General features: G+C 54.0%; 7 protein-coding genes across 7 annotated transcripts; 5 read left to right on the plus strand and 2 right to left on the minus strand.

Moving 5' to 3' along the window:
• Positions 1 to 1,050: 1,050 nt before the first annotated feature.
• CPAR01_15478 (glycolipid anchored surface protein) lies at positions 1,051 to 2,586 on the plus strand (the record flags this gene model as incomplete). The annotated part of the gene is made up of 4 exons (XM_060499727.1): positions 1,051 to 1,177; positions 1,237 to 1,897; positions 1,952 to 2,282; positions 2,338 to 2,586. The coding sequence occupies 4 exons, from the start codon at positions 1,051 to 1,053 to the stop codon at positions 2,584 to 2,586; spliced, it is 1,368 nt and encodes a 455-aa protein (XP_060341727.1).
• A 2,041-nt stretch (positions 2,587 to 4,627) lies between these two features.
• On the plus strand, positions 4,628 to 6,153 carry CPAR01_15479 (uncharacterized protein; the record flags this gene model as incomplete). Its single annotated transcript, XM_060499728.1, has 2 exons — positions 4,628 to 5,017; positions 5,104 to 6,153. The coding sequence occupies 2 exons, from the start codon at positions 4,628 to 4,630 to the stop codon at positions 6,151 to 6,153; spliced, it is 1,440 nt and encodes a 479-aa protein (XP_060341728.1).
• Positions 6,154 to 8,215: 2,062 nt separating this feature from the next.
• Positions 8,216 to 9,195, minus strand: CPAR01_15480 (uncharacterized protein; the record flags this gene model as incomplete). Its single annotated transcript, XM_060499729.1, has 4 exons — positions 8,216 to 8,321; positions 8,569 to 8,642; positions 8,777 to 8,848; positions 8,935 to 9,195. The coding sequence occupies 4 exons, from the start codon at positions 9,193 to 9,195 to the stop codon at positions 8,216 to 8,218; spliced, it is 513 nt and encodes a 170-aa protein (XP_060341729.1).
• Positions 9,196 to 9,787: 592 nt separating this feature from the next.
• Positions 9,788 to 10,309, plus strand: CPAR01_15481 (uncharacterized protein; the record flags this gene model as incomplete). Its single annotated transcript, XM_060499730.1, has 1 exon — positions 9,788 to 10,309. The coding sequence occupies one exon, from the start codon at positions 9,788 to 9,790 to the stop codon at positions 10,307 to 10,309; it is 522 nt and encodes a 173-aa protein (XP_060341730.1).
• Positions 10,310 to 10,704: 395 nt separating this feature from the next.
• On the plus strand, positions 10,705 to 12,151 carry CPAR01_15482 (methyltransferase; the record flags this gene model as incomplete). The annotated part of the gene is made up of 6 exons (XM_060499731.1): positions 10,705 to 10,815; positions 10,909 to 10,925; positions 10,988 to 11,067; positions 11,133 to 11,400; positions 11,473 to 11,935; positions 12,005 to 12,151. 6 exons carry the CDS (start codon positions 10,705 to 10,707, stop codon positions 12,149 to 12,151), a joined length of 1,086 nt encoding a protein of 361 aa, XP_060341731.1.
• Positions 12,152 to 12,550: 399 nt separating this feature from the next.
• Positions 12,551 to 13,228, minus strand: CPAR01_15483 (uncharacterized protein; the record flags this gene model as incomplete). Its single annotated transcript, XM_060499732.1, has 1 exon — positions 12,551 to 13,228. One exon carries the CDS (start codon positions 13,226 to 13,228, stop codon positions 12,551 to 12,553), a length of 678 nt encoding a protein of 225 aa, XP_060341732.1.
• Positions 13,229 to 14,117: 889 nt separating this feature from the next.
• On the plus strand, positions 14,118 to 15,405 carry CPAR01_15484 (peptidase family M48; the record flags this gene model as incomplete). The annotated part of the gene is made up of 2 exons (XM_060499733.1): positions 14,118 to 15,167; positions 15,262 to 15,405. The coding sequence occupies 2 exons, from the start codon at positions 14,118 to 14,120 to the stop codon at positions 15,403 to 15,405; spliced, it is 1,194 nt and encodes a 397-aa protein (XP_060341733.1).
• Between the last annotated feature and the right edge of the window lie 838 nt (positions 15,406 to 16,243).

Below are 16,243 nucleotides of genomic sequence, written 5' to 3' on the forward strand. Positions count from 1 at the left end.
GGCCACCGGCTGAGTGCCTGCTCAACAGCCAATTGAGTTTTGCTCTTGCTTGCCAGGAACCCGATTTAGCTCCATCCCACCTTCCCGCTGTCTGCAGCCACACCCCTCTTTCCTCTTAGGTTCATATTAATGGAGAATTGTGACCCACGCCTTCCCTTCCCGTCCCCTGAATTGGACTCGCAAATGTCTTCCCAGGAGAAACGTCCAAGCAAGAGAGAACAGCTGCCATCCAGCCAGTGAAGGACGATGGTGCGGTTGTCTGACAGACACAAGGAGACACTAGAATCAATTAGGCGAATGAACGGCTGCTGCTCCTATTCCCCCCCTTGATCCCTTCCCTCCCCTTCCTTTCCTCCCCGGGCGGCGTGGTCCACCGTCCACGACTCCTGTCGGTCCTTTCCTTGGCAAGCTGGCAAGGCAAGGGAAATCTGGACCAGGGCCGCAAAGTCTGGGAGGAGACTCAGAGACTGGGAAAGAGGGCGCGCAGTGGAGACCTTCACCTCCCAGAGTCTGGGGGGTGTGGGTTGCAAAGAACGAATTCCACTTTGCGGCTTGCCCTGCTCCTCCTTCTTGGTTACTCGCTCGTACGAATAACAGGTACGGAGTACCTAGTGTACGAATACACTAACAACCCAGGTAATGTGCGAAGTACTGCGTACCACCACCGTCAATCACGCCGTTTTTTAATCATCCACCTCCCTCCTTCCCGCCCGACCTCTCTCTTTCTCTCCTTCTCGTTATTCTCTCTCAAAATCCTCATCCGACCTCTCGTTGCCATTTTCCCCGGGTTCGAGTGCGCCTCCCTTTCCTCTTCAATAAACCCACACGTCAACTCCCTCGCTTTGGTTGACTTTATTTCCTCATCTACCTTTCACTAAACCGACCAACCCTTTTAATCAACAACCCTTTTGGACTCCGAAACTTCACCCCTTTCGCAGCTCACATTCAACTGTTCCTCACTCTTTCGGAACGTTCTACCGCTTGGCACTTTCTGATCATCAACTTGGGTTTTTGGGAATTCACTTTGGTTCCTTCGCACACATATTCACAATGAAGTCTGTCGCTGCCATCTCCGCCCTTGCGGCCCTGTCCGTCGTCTCGGCCAAGCCTACTGCTACTGAGCGCGAGGCCCCCATCAAGGCCCGTTCCTTGCCCGCAGTCTCCGCCTCCGGCAACGGTATGGATCACCAAATATCGCATCGTTCTGACCCAATTGGCTGACATGGACATGAATAGCTTTCTACGCTGATGGCACCCGCTTCTACGTCCGTGGTATCGACTACCAGCCCGGTGGCTCTTCCGAGAACGTCGACCCCCTGGCCGATACCACCATCTGCGGTCGTGACATTCCCAAGTTCAAGGACCTCGGTGTGAACACCATCCGTGTCTACTCCGTCGACAACTCCAAGGACCACAAGGAGTGCATGCAGAAGCTCGCCGACGCTGGCATCTACCTCGTCGCCGATGTCAACAACCCCAAGTACTCCATCAACCGCGCCGACCCTCACCCTTCTTACAACGCCGTCTACCTCCAGAGCGTCTTCGCCACCGTCGAGGAGTTCGCCCAGTACGACAACACCCTCGCCTTCTTCTCCGGAAACGAGGTCATCCACGATGAGGCCAACACCACCTTGACCGCCCCCTACGTCAAGGCTGTTACCCGTGACATCAAGAACTACATGGCCTCCCGCGGCCTTCGCCACGTCCCCGTCGGCTACTCTGCCGCCGATGTCGCCGACAATCGCATGCAGTCCGCTGAGTACTTCAACTGCGGTAGCGACGATGCCCGCTCCGACTTCTTCGCCTTCAACGACTACTCCTGGTGCAGCTCCAGCTTCAAGCAGTCTGGATGGGACGTCAAGGTTAAGAACTTCACCGACTACGGTATTCCCATTTTGTAAGCAACACGAATATTCCCCGTTTGCTTTTCTAAAACTAACCAATGATACAGCCTGTCCGAGTACGGTTGCAACACCAACACCCGTACCTTCGACGAGATGGAGGCTCTCATGAACTCTGAGATGACCGGCGTCTACTCTGGTGGTCTGATGTACGAGTACTCACAGGAGGCCAACAAGTACGGTATCGTCGAGATCAGCGGCAGCACTGTCTCCGAGCTTGACGAGTACGCCAACTTCAAGAGCGCTCTTTCCAAGTATCCCGCCCCTACTGGTGATGGTGGTGCCGCCTCTACCTCCCACTCTGTCGCTTGCCCTACCTCTGACTCCGTCTGGATGGTCGACCCCACTAAGATCCCTACCATCCCCTCCGCTGCCGAGAAGGTAAATTATATCCATTCTTTTCCTTGAGAAGAGTAGGCCGCTAACAAACCGACAGTACATGACCGCTGGTGCTGGTACTGGCCCCGGTCTCAGTGGCGATGGCTCCCAGACCGCTGGTGACTCTGCTTCAGACGGCGAGACCACCGGAGGTGTTGCCTCTGCCAGTGCTTCCGGCGGCGCTTCCGCCACTGGCTCTTCCAACGCTGCTCCTGGCATGACCTTTGGTAGCCCCATTGAGAAGGCTCCTTTGGCTGTTGCCGGTCTGGCCGCCCTGTTCACCATGTTCGGTGCCTTCCTGTTGTAAGAAACTGAAGCCATGAAGATTGGCCCAGCTATTGCTGGATGTACAAACGATATCCAAAGGGCATTTGCTCTTAATTCGCATGAAGCACTAGATTTGATGTATGGCTTGGCCGCTATTTCGTTAGTTTATCAATGACACCCAGGGTACGGGCGTCCCCGGCTTCTGAACAGTGAATAACACGGCATGGAAACGGTTTTATTTGGAGTTGAGTCTTGGTGCTGGCTGTGCTGCTTTACAAAAGCCGCAGAGGACCATGAATCCTTTTCTATGCAGGCGCAAGATATTTGTACGTATTGTTGCGAAAAGCAACAACGATTCTAATTCATTTGTTTGATCATGACGTTGTTCTTTTATCAACTCCGCCAGTGTGACCCAACAATCTCCTACATGCATGATGTTCTGCTAAGTCCTCGAACACGTGCCCAATCTACTGAATAGAAGTTGAGATGAGTTGAGATGAGTTCAGCTGAGTTGAGACTGAAGATGAGGAAGACCTTGAAGGTGAAATTGATGTTAAAGTCGACGTTGAGTTTGAAGATGAGGCTCGGGTCCTGCAGGATTCGGCACGGGACTTAGCGATGGTCTGTGAGCTTGCTCCAAGTTTAGGCTTCAGGAGATTATTTCTATTGTCGAGATGATGCTGAGCAATGCAAACAACCACCCACTGTGTCACCCAAGCAAGTACGCCCCTCATTTTCGGTGTTCGGAGCCGTCATTGCTGCGATGGTACCCAGAAGGCCGCCGGGCTATGTATAACCGCGAAGGTTACGAAGAACTGCCATAAAACTACTGTACATTGAAGAACCCTTGGGACTTGAGGCACTTCCTCTGGGGCAGAATTTTGAGACATCTCCAAAGGTTGACACTGAGTCGGGGCCACGGCATGTTGTCCTTTCAATCGACCGGGAAGACGCCGTAGACTGCTCCGGCAAAGGTGGAGAATGTGCCGTAGCTTCCGCTAGTTGCCGGCTATTTCGTGACTTTCAGTGCACGGCACGGAGTTAGGCATGATGCCAAAACCTCTGCTCACCTACCTCGGTTTCTTCGGCGAAATTTAGGCCAGGTATACTTTGATCTGTCGGTGCTACCGGTGCTACCGATGGTTCCAGCGCAGAGCTCCCCACGGCAGGACTTTCTTTCCTCATTTCGTCAACCAGGGCAGCTGTGACCAGTCTTGTTCTTACCTGTATACTTGCGACATACCTGGTCAAGCCTGCCATCAGCACGGGACTGCAGAGGATGGCACAGCCACCACAAGCTTCAAATCTCAAGACGCTTCGTCCCGTGGCTATGTCAATGAGTTTTCGGTTCCGCCGGGAGAGCGGCAGTCTAGCGGAAATCCGGGGGACGTTGCAACGGGTCAATATCAATGTGTAAGATGATTGGTGGACTAGGACGAGCACGTGTTTGGGGAAAGTAACCTCCAGGCCAATTGGCGTCGAGATCCCCCGCCCGAACACAACACTCCTTCTCTTCAAGGCATATCCTTTGAGGGAGGACCTGCCACCCAAACTCCCACCACAGATCCGCTGACGGCTTGGCGGGAGATGAATCAGGCCATGGTCAACATTTCGGCCCCGAACGTTCCTGGTTTCCTCGTACGGAAGTCTTTCCTGGTCCTTTCTGTCGCCGCGGCACAATTTAGGGAAGCTTGAGTTGTGTCTTTCGAATCGCTTTGCATGCCGAACATCCGGCCCCGCCCGATACAACCAATGATTCTTGGCATGGTAGGTGTTTGGTCCTACTTCATAGGATCGAGTCTCCGATAAAGCGACAGTGACTTGCTTTTCCTAACACTTGGGTTCGTCTATATGCTGCAAAACTCTCTTTCGCGGGAGACCCCGCTCCCCAGCAGTGTCGCATGTTGAGAGCAGGGGACACCTCGGTTTGAAGTGACCGGTCAAACCATCTGAAATACCGACTTCAGACCACATTGCTTCAGATTCAATTTCCATTCTCTTTCAATTACATTTCAACCAAACTTTGAGATGATGTTATAGTCTGTCGTTCCAGGAAGGAAGCAAAGAAAAGTGAAAGAACAATGCGCCAAAGAAAGGCCGCGCGGCGAGTAGGGCCAGTTTTCGTGGCAGCCACTCTCGTCCTTGTCACTTACGTTCTGTTTTACCCGCGAGAGAGGCTTTGGAATCCCTCAACAGGACATCACTCCACGGCGGTGTCTTTTGACTGGAAAAAGAAGGCCGGCCTTGCGACTGGAGCGGCATCTGAATTCGAACACCTCCACCTAAACGAGGAACAATGCCAGGCAACGTTCCCCGGCCTGACAGAGGAGATTGACCTGGCCGCGGCCGAGGGAGAGTTCCAGCTCGGACTCGGCGACGCTTCCGCCTCGCTGCTGGGGCAGATCAAAGACGATAGAATACTGATACTGCAGGCGCCGAGACCTGTGGACATGTCAGATCAATGGATCGAGGTGAGTTCTTCTCCAATGCTACACACTTTCCACCTCCAAGCGGAGGGAGATAGAAAGATCTTGAATCTCAGCAACTAACACAAAAGACCAAGCGACAAAGCGCCGCCCTCCACCAGCTACACCGCGCCATTCTCACCTCACCAACCCCTCTACCAGACACCTACTTCAACCTCTACATCCAGGACACGCCCATCAGACATACCTGGTCCCACAGCCGTCCGGCGCGGACCTCGCCCTCCTCCTCCTCGTCCCCTCGACACACCTTCCCCATCCCCCACTTCTCCTTCTGGGCATGGACCCAGCCCTTCATTCGCTCCCTCCCGCACGCAGCCTCCGCCATCGCCGAGATTGAAGCCAGCCTGCCGTTCGAGAAGAAGAATGCCCGGGCCGTGTGGCGCGGCACGTCGTGGTTCAACAACGGCGCCAGTGCGAACCCGCGATCCCGACAGGACCTCATCCAGCTCACAAAGGACGCGGGATGGGCCGACGTGCAGGCGCTCGAGTGGACGAACAACGGGGAGAACGCGACGAACGCGCTGGCGATTGAAGATTTTTGCAGGTACAAGTACATTATCCACACCGGGGGCGTGTCGTACTCTGGCCGGCTGCAGTTTCATCAGCTTTGCGAGAGCGTGGTGTTGAGTCCGCCGCTGGAGTGGATGCAGCATACGACGCACCTCGTTGAGCCGGTGTACTCGAGTTCCCTACTATTAGGAGGCCAGTCAGAGTTGCCCGAGACTGCTTCTTTCGAAGCCAAGCCGCGGGATGAGCAGCAGCGACATCAGCAGCAGCATCAACTCTCACCAAGAACACTGGAGCAGTGGCCGACGACACTCCGCGCAGAGGAAGCCAACATGGTCTTTGTCAAGCCGGACTGGTCGGACCTGGAGGCGACGGTCCGGTGGTTGGAGGATCACCCGGACGTGGCGCGCGGGATTGCGAGACGGCAGCGGGCGTTGTTCTCTGGTCGAGGGTATCTGAGCCCTGCCGCGGAGGTGTGTTACTGGCGGGCTCTTATCAAGGGCTGGGGCCGTGTTGTGCGCGTTGACGATGATGTTGGCCGGAAGAGTGCTGACGCGGTGAGCTTTGAGGAGTTTATCGTGCGGGCTGAAAGGGCGAAGAAGAGAGGTCATTGAAAGATTTACCGCGTGGCTTTTGGGTGAGAATATCACGTATGTCGACGATGACGACGAAAACCCAGAGAAGGGCGAGGCGGAAGAGTTTCTCCGTCTGAATCTTTTCTTTGCGCTCGCGCGACTTATCACCGAGTTTGGCCATATGACAAGGGGAAACGTCTCAGATGAAAAGAAGAGAAGATTGTGGCACCCACCCGGGAAATTGGACAGGATCTATGCGATTTCGGCTTCCAATGAGCCTCGTTATTGGATCCAAAGCCGGATGTCGCGAATACACTTCGAACTTTTGGTCCTGAGCACAACGATACGTAGGGAAACGGAAATGGAGGTCCAAGGCACGCTTGACCTGGGGTCAAGCCTTACGAAGAGAAACCATTAACCAAGGCATCACCGAATTATGCTAGCTGAGGTCTGCAATAGTCCTTAGGATTTCACTCAAGATATGTTGTGAGGGTCTTGGAGGAGAAGAAGGGAAGGTGGGAAACGGGCGGATATGTCAACGAAGTAGACCACAAGAAGCCTAACCTCCGAGTCTCGATTATCGAAATGACCTCTACCACTCACCGGACGGAAAATTATGCCGGGCATCACGAGTCAAACATCACAACGAGACAAACCCCGCTAGTCAAGACAGCTAAGAAAATGACCGGAATTTGGCGAGAAGAGAAACAGCAGAGGGTCTTTGTACCATAATCGACCATGGACTAAAGCTCCAAGCTTACGCGGTTCTCGGCACGCAATAGACGCACATCGCCTCGGCGCAAACGCGCTCCGGCTCCCACCTTGGCACCTATTGCCTGGTTGGATGTGGGAACTCCGGGGAAGGGCGAGATGCCTAGACCGGAAGGTACTGATTACCTCCGTACGCTGATCAAGTATTTGCCTGCCGGAGGGTTGACTTGGCAAAAGGAATCATCAAAGCGAAGCTGGGAATTTCATGACAGTCACCCCCATTATACGTAGGGTCAGGGACGATGGGGGGTCTTGCCCAGGTTTCCATTCTGTCCTGGCGCCCGTGGTTCCGACATCCTGGGACTCGAGCAGACGAACGACATCCCTCTGGCGAGCAACGGAGTTTACCGCAGCTCTTATTATATGCTCGCGGGTGGTTTACATACTTCTGTTGGAACCAACAGGTTGGTGACTCGGGCATACCCATGGCCTTTGACAGGGTTGGACAGGGCTTCTTATTCAAACTATCCGCACGTCTGATCGGCAGCGGAAATTAGCGAGTCTCGGGCAGTCTTAAGAGTCCAGACGGACGGCAGCAGCAAGCGGTACATAGTCAAACGTGACCGGATAGCGAAAGCATGATTCCATCACTGGAATGCCAATGAACGATCACCAAACTTTCCGTACTGAAACCTGATCTGGATTTTTCTCCAACGCCCGATTGAATACCGATATTCAATGAAAAATCCGTACCGCCGGCGATCATCACATGGAACTGACGTGAAGCAGAGGAGCGAAACACAATTCATGTTTGCCGGGCAATTGTGTCCGGACCTCGGTGTCTCCCATGATCGTCCATACCCCCTCACTACAACTTCAACCCACCTCGCCTCGCCAAAATCTGGGTCTAGGCGGGAAGCGAATGGACATCTACCTTGATGCATCTCGACAAATACGGTCGAGAAGAAACAGCGTTGCGTGCGTGCGTGATGGAGCGAAAGCTGCTGAGTGCCGATAGGGTAATACAGAAAAAATGCCCATTTTATGTTGTGTAACTGTAACCTGGCAAGAGATGAACAAATTTGTGACATATCAGCTTCCAGCCGTGCAGTGCAGGCAGGGCACACAGACATGGAACACGGACGCACATGCTCACTCACGACACGACACAGCACAACAGAACACGACGAACCAGCCTTCTGGGACGGGCAAAATTATGTCTTTCCCGGGAGGAGGAATTCCCATGTCTTGGTTTCAAACGAAACTAAGAAAAACAGCTAGAGAGGTATGTGTGTCGGATGGAAGGGGCAGACAATCTGCCTTGGGCTATGGTTGGGCAAAGTGGTTGGTTCACAAACTCGCAACTCACACTCTCACCTATCTCATACATCTATGTCTCTTCCTCCTTCTGCTTCAACGACTCAACGAGAGCAAAAAGCTGGGAACAGGGCCCGAGAACCGGGGACAGCTTCTCGCCTCTAAGCTCTGGGCGTTTTCTGTGCGGCACAGTAAAACTAGTGCCAAACCTTTCCGCCCATTCAGATTCCGAGGGGTGGGACAGACAACCATGCAGGTTGGCTTGTTAAGTTGTTGTTGGTGTAGTGCACATGCACATCACGCCCCGCTGCATTTGCCTAGACTGGGCCTTTCCTTTCCGTGGACCCGTCCGTCACACCGTCTTTCGGGCGGTTCCAACGTTGGGTACGTGAGGCTGCGGATAGTCAACCATTGGAACTTACTTACCTTGGGTTAAGGTGGTGAGAGGCCATAGAGAAAGCATCTGCTTCACTAGCTGAGCGAGAAGATACTCTCATTTGTTTATGTATGAAGAAGGCATGCGTTCGTAAAGTGTGTGTTAGAGGATGCGACTCCAGCTCTCCCCACCTGTTATAGGCAAATCACGTTCTTCCACTCCACCAGCTCTTCTTTGTCCCGATGCCAACCAACTTACTTTTGCAGCTTCCCACCGCATACGGTGGTCCGCATGGTTGCATAAAAGTTCTGATCCTTGGAGAGGGAAAGCCTGGTGGTGGTGTTGGACATGTATGTCTAGGCTGTCGGTTCCGAGCCACATGGGAGCTTTTTCTTCCCACTACCCCTCTCTCTTACCCTCGTGTCAGATGTCACATTGGCATCTCTTTGTCTCTTCTTGCTTCTAAAGACCTCCGGTTGGTGACGATAGCTAGTCGCTTGGGGAACTTCGGGCTTATTTTCCCTCTTGAACCTGCGATCCGCTTCTTGTTTATTTTCATCTTCTCCCGCTGTGGCACCCTGTTTTCCTTTTCTGCAGCCGTTTGCACATGGCTGAAGCAGAAGAAAAAAAACACTTCGTTGGTTCTGACCTTGTGAAAACGTTGTGCATGTATCCATTTGCTTTTACCCCTCCTCATGCAGCAGCCCACACCCGCTAGATGGAAGGGCTTGGAAAAGAATTACGCCAGAAATTACAACAAGAAAAGAAGAAACGCCTGTAAAGGTTCGAGAGATAATAAGAAAGATGATTCTTGATAGTAACTAGTAACCAGTCCCGGCGATTCGGTGACCCCCCTTCCTCTAGGTTTCCCCTTTATCGGCCGATAAAAAGGCCATTCGCCGTCTTCCATTCTCCACCCCTGCTGCTCCCCTCCCCTCCCCTCCTTGAGAGCGTCCCGACATCCGGTAGCAAATCGGGGAAGAAAGCGCCAGGTCCCAAAGTTAAACACTTCTAAAAGGGGGTTCTTTTCTGTCAATCTCACGCAGGCTTTTGGCCAGTGAGTAACCTCGGAAGCTTAGTCGCCCATGTGCTCCAACGAATAATTAAGGTAAGGTATCTGTAGAGACTAAATCAATTAGCAGGATGGGAGGCGAGGGGAGGGAGGGAGGGAGGGGGACCGCCGAGCCAGAAATCCCAGGTCCCAGGGTCCAGGGTCCCCGGGTTCGTGGGTACCTATCGTGTCAGTCAGACGACGCAGCAATAGTCCTAATGGAGGACTCAGTCGAGCAAACAACCACGACCAAAATTCCAAACAACCACACCAACCCAAGTCCCAAGTTCCAACCCGTTGGGTCTGGCAAGTCTGGGTGTCTGGGTCTCCCCGTGTTTTCGTTCCCGCCTTTCCCGCCCTCGCGGGTTCAGACCGACCAAGACCGACCCAGCTGTCTGGGTCCATCGCTCGCTCACCCTGAGATTCTGACACTCTCATCCACCCACCCACTCACTCACTCACTCACTCACTCACACTCACTCACACACAAAGCTCATACACTTCCCCCCTCCCGCCCTCCACCTACCTCAACAACCTTAATCTCGAGCTCAATAATCCAAACTTTGTTTTTCCATCGGGATCTGGTCTGGTGTTCGCCCTTATTTGCCACTGCTCTTGCGAACCTTCTCGGCTCCGATTCTCCTCGTTATCTGCTCGGTCGTTCGATTCTTCGCCGTTCATCTTTGATGTCCAACTGCATCCCCCGCTCCTTTACAACAGATTCGCAATTGTCTCAATAGCTGCGAAGAGGGTGGCAACTACATCATCATCATCAGCAGCAGCACCAAAACGCTTCAACTTAACTCCCCGAAGACACGTGCACAAATTCCACCGCGGCGTTACAAGAACGACGCCAGAAGCGTCTTCTCCTTTGTTCCAATCATCTCGTCGACGATCGATCGCGAAGAAGCCGACACAATCGCATCCACTCGTTCCATCCAGTCTTCCATGAGGCTGGCGCTCAACCGGAATCGAACAACCGTCGTTCCGAATCCGTCAACGTTAGCTCGCAGATAAAAAGCTCCGGGAGGCGGATACATAGCGCCCAGCTAAAGTATCCAGCATAGCCCTCCATTCGAGCTTCGAGCTTCGCACCTCATATTGTGTCACCTTTTTCATGTCGCAGACCACAGTCATGTCCTTTCTCCCACCAGGTGTCGCCGATGGTCGTCTTCATGGTTTCGAGTTTACATTTGAGGCAATCCCCGACAAGTCATCCCTGCACGACAGCCACATTGAAGTTGACGTACGTTTTGACTTGGACCCCTTATGTTATCTCCCCAAAAAACTAGGTCTAATTACCCATCGTTCGTCTCATGTCACTAACAAACTCCACCAGCCCGATCCTCATGAGGGGTAATGCCTGCCACGCGGAACTACTTTAGCCTCATCTACACTGACTAACAACGTTCGTGCAGGGAGACTGAATCACTACCCGACGACGTCGAGTGTTTTCCCAGACATTTCGGCAGGACGTATCATGCGTATCGAGCAGGCTGTAAGTATTCCGTAGCTTTACCCTCTACTTGGCTCGTATTCGAGAAGCTCACACACTCCATCCAGCCTATGTCTTCCCCAACGACCCTGCAGAGCAGGAGCGTCTAGACCTTCAATCGCTTGCACTCACAGAATTGTTCAGCGGCAGGTTACACTTCGCCCCGATCGCCGTCGAAGGGAGTCCCAAGCGGATCCTCGACGTCGGCACAGGTACGGGGGCATGGGCCATGGATATGGGAGATGTGTACCCGGAAGCCAAGATAGTCGGTATCGACCTGTCACCGATCCAAAGTAACGCCGTTCCACCAAACGTTCACTTTTACATCGAAGATGCGTGAGTGTTGTGACATTTCATCTGACAACGGTTTCCCCCCTGTACACACTGTCCTGACCTTTCTACCGGCAGCGCACAATCGTGGCAATGGGAAGAACCCTTCGACTACGTCCACACCCGCGTTCTGCTCGGGTCATTTGGCGATTTCAAAAACGAAGTCATACGCCAGGCTTTCGACTCCCTGCGCCCGGGCGGCTGGCTCGAGTCCCAGGATTTCAATCTCGAGGCGACGAGCGACGACGACACACTTGCCCCCGACTCACCTCTATCTCGCTGGGTGGACGACATGAACCTCGCCAGTGAGATGATTGGGCGCCCCTTGTCTAGAGCACACATGCTGCGAGAGTGGTATGAGGAGGTGGGCTTTGTGGACGTCCACCAGCGCGTCTTCAAGATCCCGATCAACGGCTGGGCCAAGCACCCCAGGCACAAGCATGTCGGGAGGCTTTGGGAGCAGAATTTCTTGGACGGCCTCAGCGGATTCAGCATGGCACTCTTTACGCAGGTGTTGGAAAGACAGCAGGAAGAGGTGCAGGTAAGTCTCACTCGAGAGGAATTATTCGATATTCCATTCTTGTTTTCTGACATGCAGTTTGTGACATAGGTTTCTCTGGTCGATGTCCGCAGAGACATTTCCAACATGCAAATACATGCTTATCAGCATGTCTGGGTTGTATGGGGTCGCAAACCATACCCGGATGAAGCCATTCCTGCGCAAAGTCCGTCAGAGAACAAGGAAATGACCGACTGAAGCGAGTTACATGATCTAACGAACTTTCTAATAGACGGGGCGTTCTTTACGTATGGCGAAGCCGGAGTCCTAGGCTGTCTTCCCGCTTTTCCCTTTCTGATTTCCACGACAAACTTATCAGACGACAATTTAGACTAGGCCGTGCTTCAAACGAGAACCACCAGCACGCGTGCAATAAGAGCTCAAGATAGCTCGCAACGATATTTTTGTGCATACAGACTTGCGAGAAGTTGCAGACGCGATACGAATCAACGCTTTGAGCGGCGCACATAGGCCTGTACGATTATGACTTTAGAAACATACTGCATAGCACAAAAAGATACCATACTTGTTCTTTAAATTCCTTCCTAGCGTTCAATACCCCAATCTATTCCTTTTCCTACCTGTCAGAGTCTTGATTTACTCCTTCTTGATCAACCATTCCAGCCCCTTCGCCTTATCCTCACCCACCAACTCAGACAACTTTTCCTGCGTTAAAAAATCCTGATCGCAAGGTTCCCACCCCGGTACAGCGACCTCGGTAATCAGCAATCCCTCACTCGAAGACGCCACCGACGACGACGATGCGCCCTCGTCTTCGTCCGGCAACACGAAGCTCGCCTTATAAGCGCCCCCCTCGACGGTCCACTGTAACCTCTCGCCTGCAGCGACGTTGCCGCCCACGACAAAACTCTCGATTACGCCGTCCGGCTGGAGGACGACGTAGCGGCCGCGGCCGCGGTGCAGGGAGTGCGTTATGCGGGAGCGGTTCCGGTGGAAGTGGCCTATCGGCGAAGTTGGGGTGAGGTAGTAGAATATTGCGGACGAGAGGGCCCGCCTCTGCTGCTCGGTCGTCAGTGGAGGGCAGTCCGGATCGTTGGTCGAGGGTGCTGCCCCGTTCGAGGCTGAGGCGGGCGTTGCTGGGAACGGGGAGGGGATCGAGGTTGGGGCGCGGTCTGTCTCTATGTAGAAGCCGCCTTCGTAGTGAGCGTGGAGGGAGAGGGCTGAGACGATCTTTGCGGTGGAGGGGGGATCGTGGGGGGTGGGTAGGGCGGAGGGGGATAGGTGGGAGAGATCTGGGAGAGGGATGGAGCCCATTATTATATGTTACGGGGTTCCTACGTGTTCAGAGAGTCTTGGAATATGAGGTCTATGAGAGAATACGAGGCAAAAGGTAAACGGGTCTAAGATTTCGAGCAAACCCAGAACTAAGTCGATATTGAACTCAAGGAATCAAAAATCTTCACAATATTCCAGCGCATTACCAAAATCTTCCTAAGTGTGAGGGAATTGTCACCCCCCATAAGCTGACGGTCTGAGCTACTGACCCTAGCAGGGTACTGGGGATGATTGATCACAAGGAGCGGATGAAAGACCCATTCTAGTAGGTCAGCAATTAGAGTGATCCTCACGATAACTACCCGTGGACAAGGAACAGCCAGCCATGTGCAAGGTAACAGAACCGAGGACCAATCCAGTTATTATTCACAAGTCGTCATCTCTGCTAAGGAACCTGGATGCTCGCTTGAGACTGGCGTTACTGAGGGTGGCGCCCAAAGAGATTTCATGGCATTGATGATTTCAGGCGACATGGAGGGAAGCTACGAATGATGCTTAGACATCCCATGGCGCAAGATGGTTGAATGCTTTCAATACCAAAAGTCAAAAGTTGACGGATTGTAATCCTTGTGGACGACGTACCAACAGTGCTACCTTGAAGAATTGACCCAGCTGTGGCTGGGTTAAAATTTCCGACGCCACACTTCTTATCGTTATCGCCGTCGTCAGCTCTTTCCGTGCAAGAACTCCGAAATGATGACAGCATCAACGAAGCTCTTCACATCGCACAATCCCACGCTCGATTCCCGCTTGCGACAGCTGCACCCGCTCGTCAATTGCGTAAAGGCTCTTACGCCGAGGCAACGAAAGAAGCGCCTATCCTCCGGCCCAGCCCGCTTCTCCGGCGCGAGCCCTTGCGCCCGCAGCCATGTTCACCCTCCGCGCTCTCCTGCGGCCGCCCGCCCTCCGCGCCGCGCCCCGTCAACTCGCCGGCCTTTCCCTCCCCGCCACACGACAGCAAGCCCGAATCCCTCCCTTCCAAGTAATACGAAATGATGCCCGGCTACAACAACAACATCCCCGACTCTTCTCCCAGACGATCCGGCGGCCGGCTGCGGGGAAGGGGCCCGGCGGCTACGACCCCCGCAACCCCGCCCACCGCGAAGTCCTCCGAGAATACAACATCCGCACCGCTAAGCCTCTCATGACGGTCGACGACATCGGGCGCTTCTTCAAGTCCCGTGGCTTCGCCGGCACCGCCGTCGTGGCCGTCCTCGCGGGCATCGCCTTTGTATATTTCAACACCCAGACCGTCCCCGTCTCGGGCCGCAGGCGCTTCAACTGCTACTCCGAGGCCTCGGTCGAGACGCTGTCGGCCCAGCAGGTCAAGCGCGTCATCTACGACGTCGAGTCCCAGGGCGGTCGGTTCCTCCCCTCGTGGGACCCGCGCGTGCTAATGGTGCAGCGCGTCATGCGCCGGCTGATTCCCGTCTCCGGGCTCGAGGACCAGGACTGGGAGGTCCGCGTGATTGACGACCCGACAACCCTCAACGCGTTCGTGCTCCCCGGCGGTAAAGTTTTTGTGCACAGCGGCATCCTGCGCCTGACGCGCAACGAGGACGGGTTGGCGGCGGTGCTGGGCCACGAGATCGCGCACAACCTCGCGCAGCACGTCGGCGAGCGCTGGACGCAGTCCATCGGGCCCAACATCTTTCTCGGCAGCATGGTGATACTTTCGGGCATGTTCCCGCCGGTCATGGCACTCGTGCAGTACCTGGGCACCGGGTTCATGGATCTCATGTTTGCGCGGCCGATGGGGAGAAAGCAGGAGAGCGAGGCGGACTATATTGGGCTGATGCTCATGGCGGAGGCGTGTTACGACCCGCGCGAGGCCATTGCGTTTTGGCAGCGTATGGATATGGCGGCTAAGCAGGGGCAAGCAGAGGAGGTTCCAGAGTTTATGAGCACGCATCCTTCGGTATGTTTTTTCTTGCGTTTGTCTTGATCTACTTTTCCTTCGAGCCGCAAGCTTTCCCCCTTCCATTTTGGCCATTTCTAACAGCCATCATTAGAATGAACATCGAATCGAGGATTACCGGAAGTGGATGCCCAAGGCCATAGAAAAGTACGAGGCAAGCGACTGCCAGGGAACCGCTGGGTTCGCCAACATGTTTAGACGGGCGCTGGATAAAGGAAGCATGATTGTACAATTTTAGAGTAGCTCTCCCCTCATGGGCATGCGAGCACACTTGCATAGTTAGCTAGGTGTTTTTGGCGCTGGGGTTTAGACGGGATTGGTCATGGCATGGCGCTCCTGTGGATTTGCTTCTGCATTTCGTTTCTCTTGTCCGAAATTTCCCCTCTGCACTGCACTAACATCGCCGCTTATCATCTTGATAGATGTGTGCAGGTAGTAAGAGAGAAAGGATCCGCGTACCATGATCTCTACCCGGTATGGCCAACAAGGCTGTTATCTGCCCTCGGCATCGTTCCCATAATCCCATGTGCCTGATCGACCCCAGCAATACCCCGGATACCCTTGGCCCAGGGAGTAATTACAAAACAAAAAAAGGCTAGAAAAGTAAAGGTCACACACACCCAAAAGCCCAGCATTACCAGCATTTCTATTCAAGGGTGGTACGGACACAAACTCCAGCGGAGCCTCGGATCTTTGCAAGCTGAGCTGTGCTGATGAGAAATGCGAGTCTCGTGATTTGCTCCCGCATTTTGCTACTCCAGGTTTCCTCCCGTGCTCACCCTTGGGGCCTTTAGTGCCGGCGGAGTCAGGTCGCCCACCCCCAATCAGCAGCAGACGAATCGAATGACGTCGCCCCGTTGTTCGCGCCTAGATGAGCCGAGGTAAGTTTGACTCGACAAAAGTGAGACGGCACACACAACCACGCGCGCGCCCAGCACCGCACGCACTCGGACCGGTGAGTGCAGTTCAGCGTGTGGTGCATTGCCGCTGCGACGACACCGAACAAACGCCAACACCAAACCCCGTGCTTCCCCCATTTCCGTCGTTTTCCTCTTCATCGACTCACTTCCAACTCT

Source organism: Colletotrichum paranaense (assembly GCF_030867605.1).
Source record: "Colletotrichum paranaense strain IMI 384185 chromosome Unknown Scaffold_19.1, whole genome shotgun sequence".
Taxonomy (NCBI): Eukaryota; Fungi; Ascomycota; class Sordariomycetes; order Glomerellales; family Glomerellaceae; genus Colletotrichum; species Colletotrichum paranaense.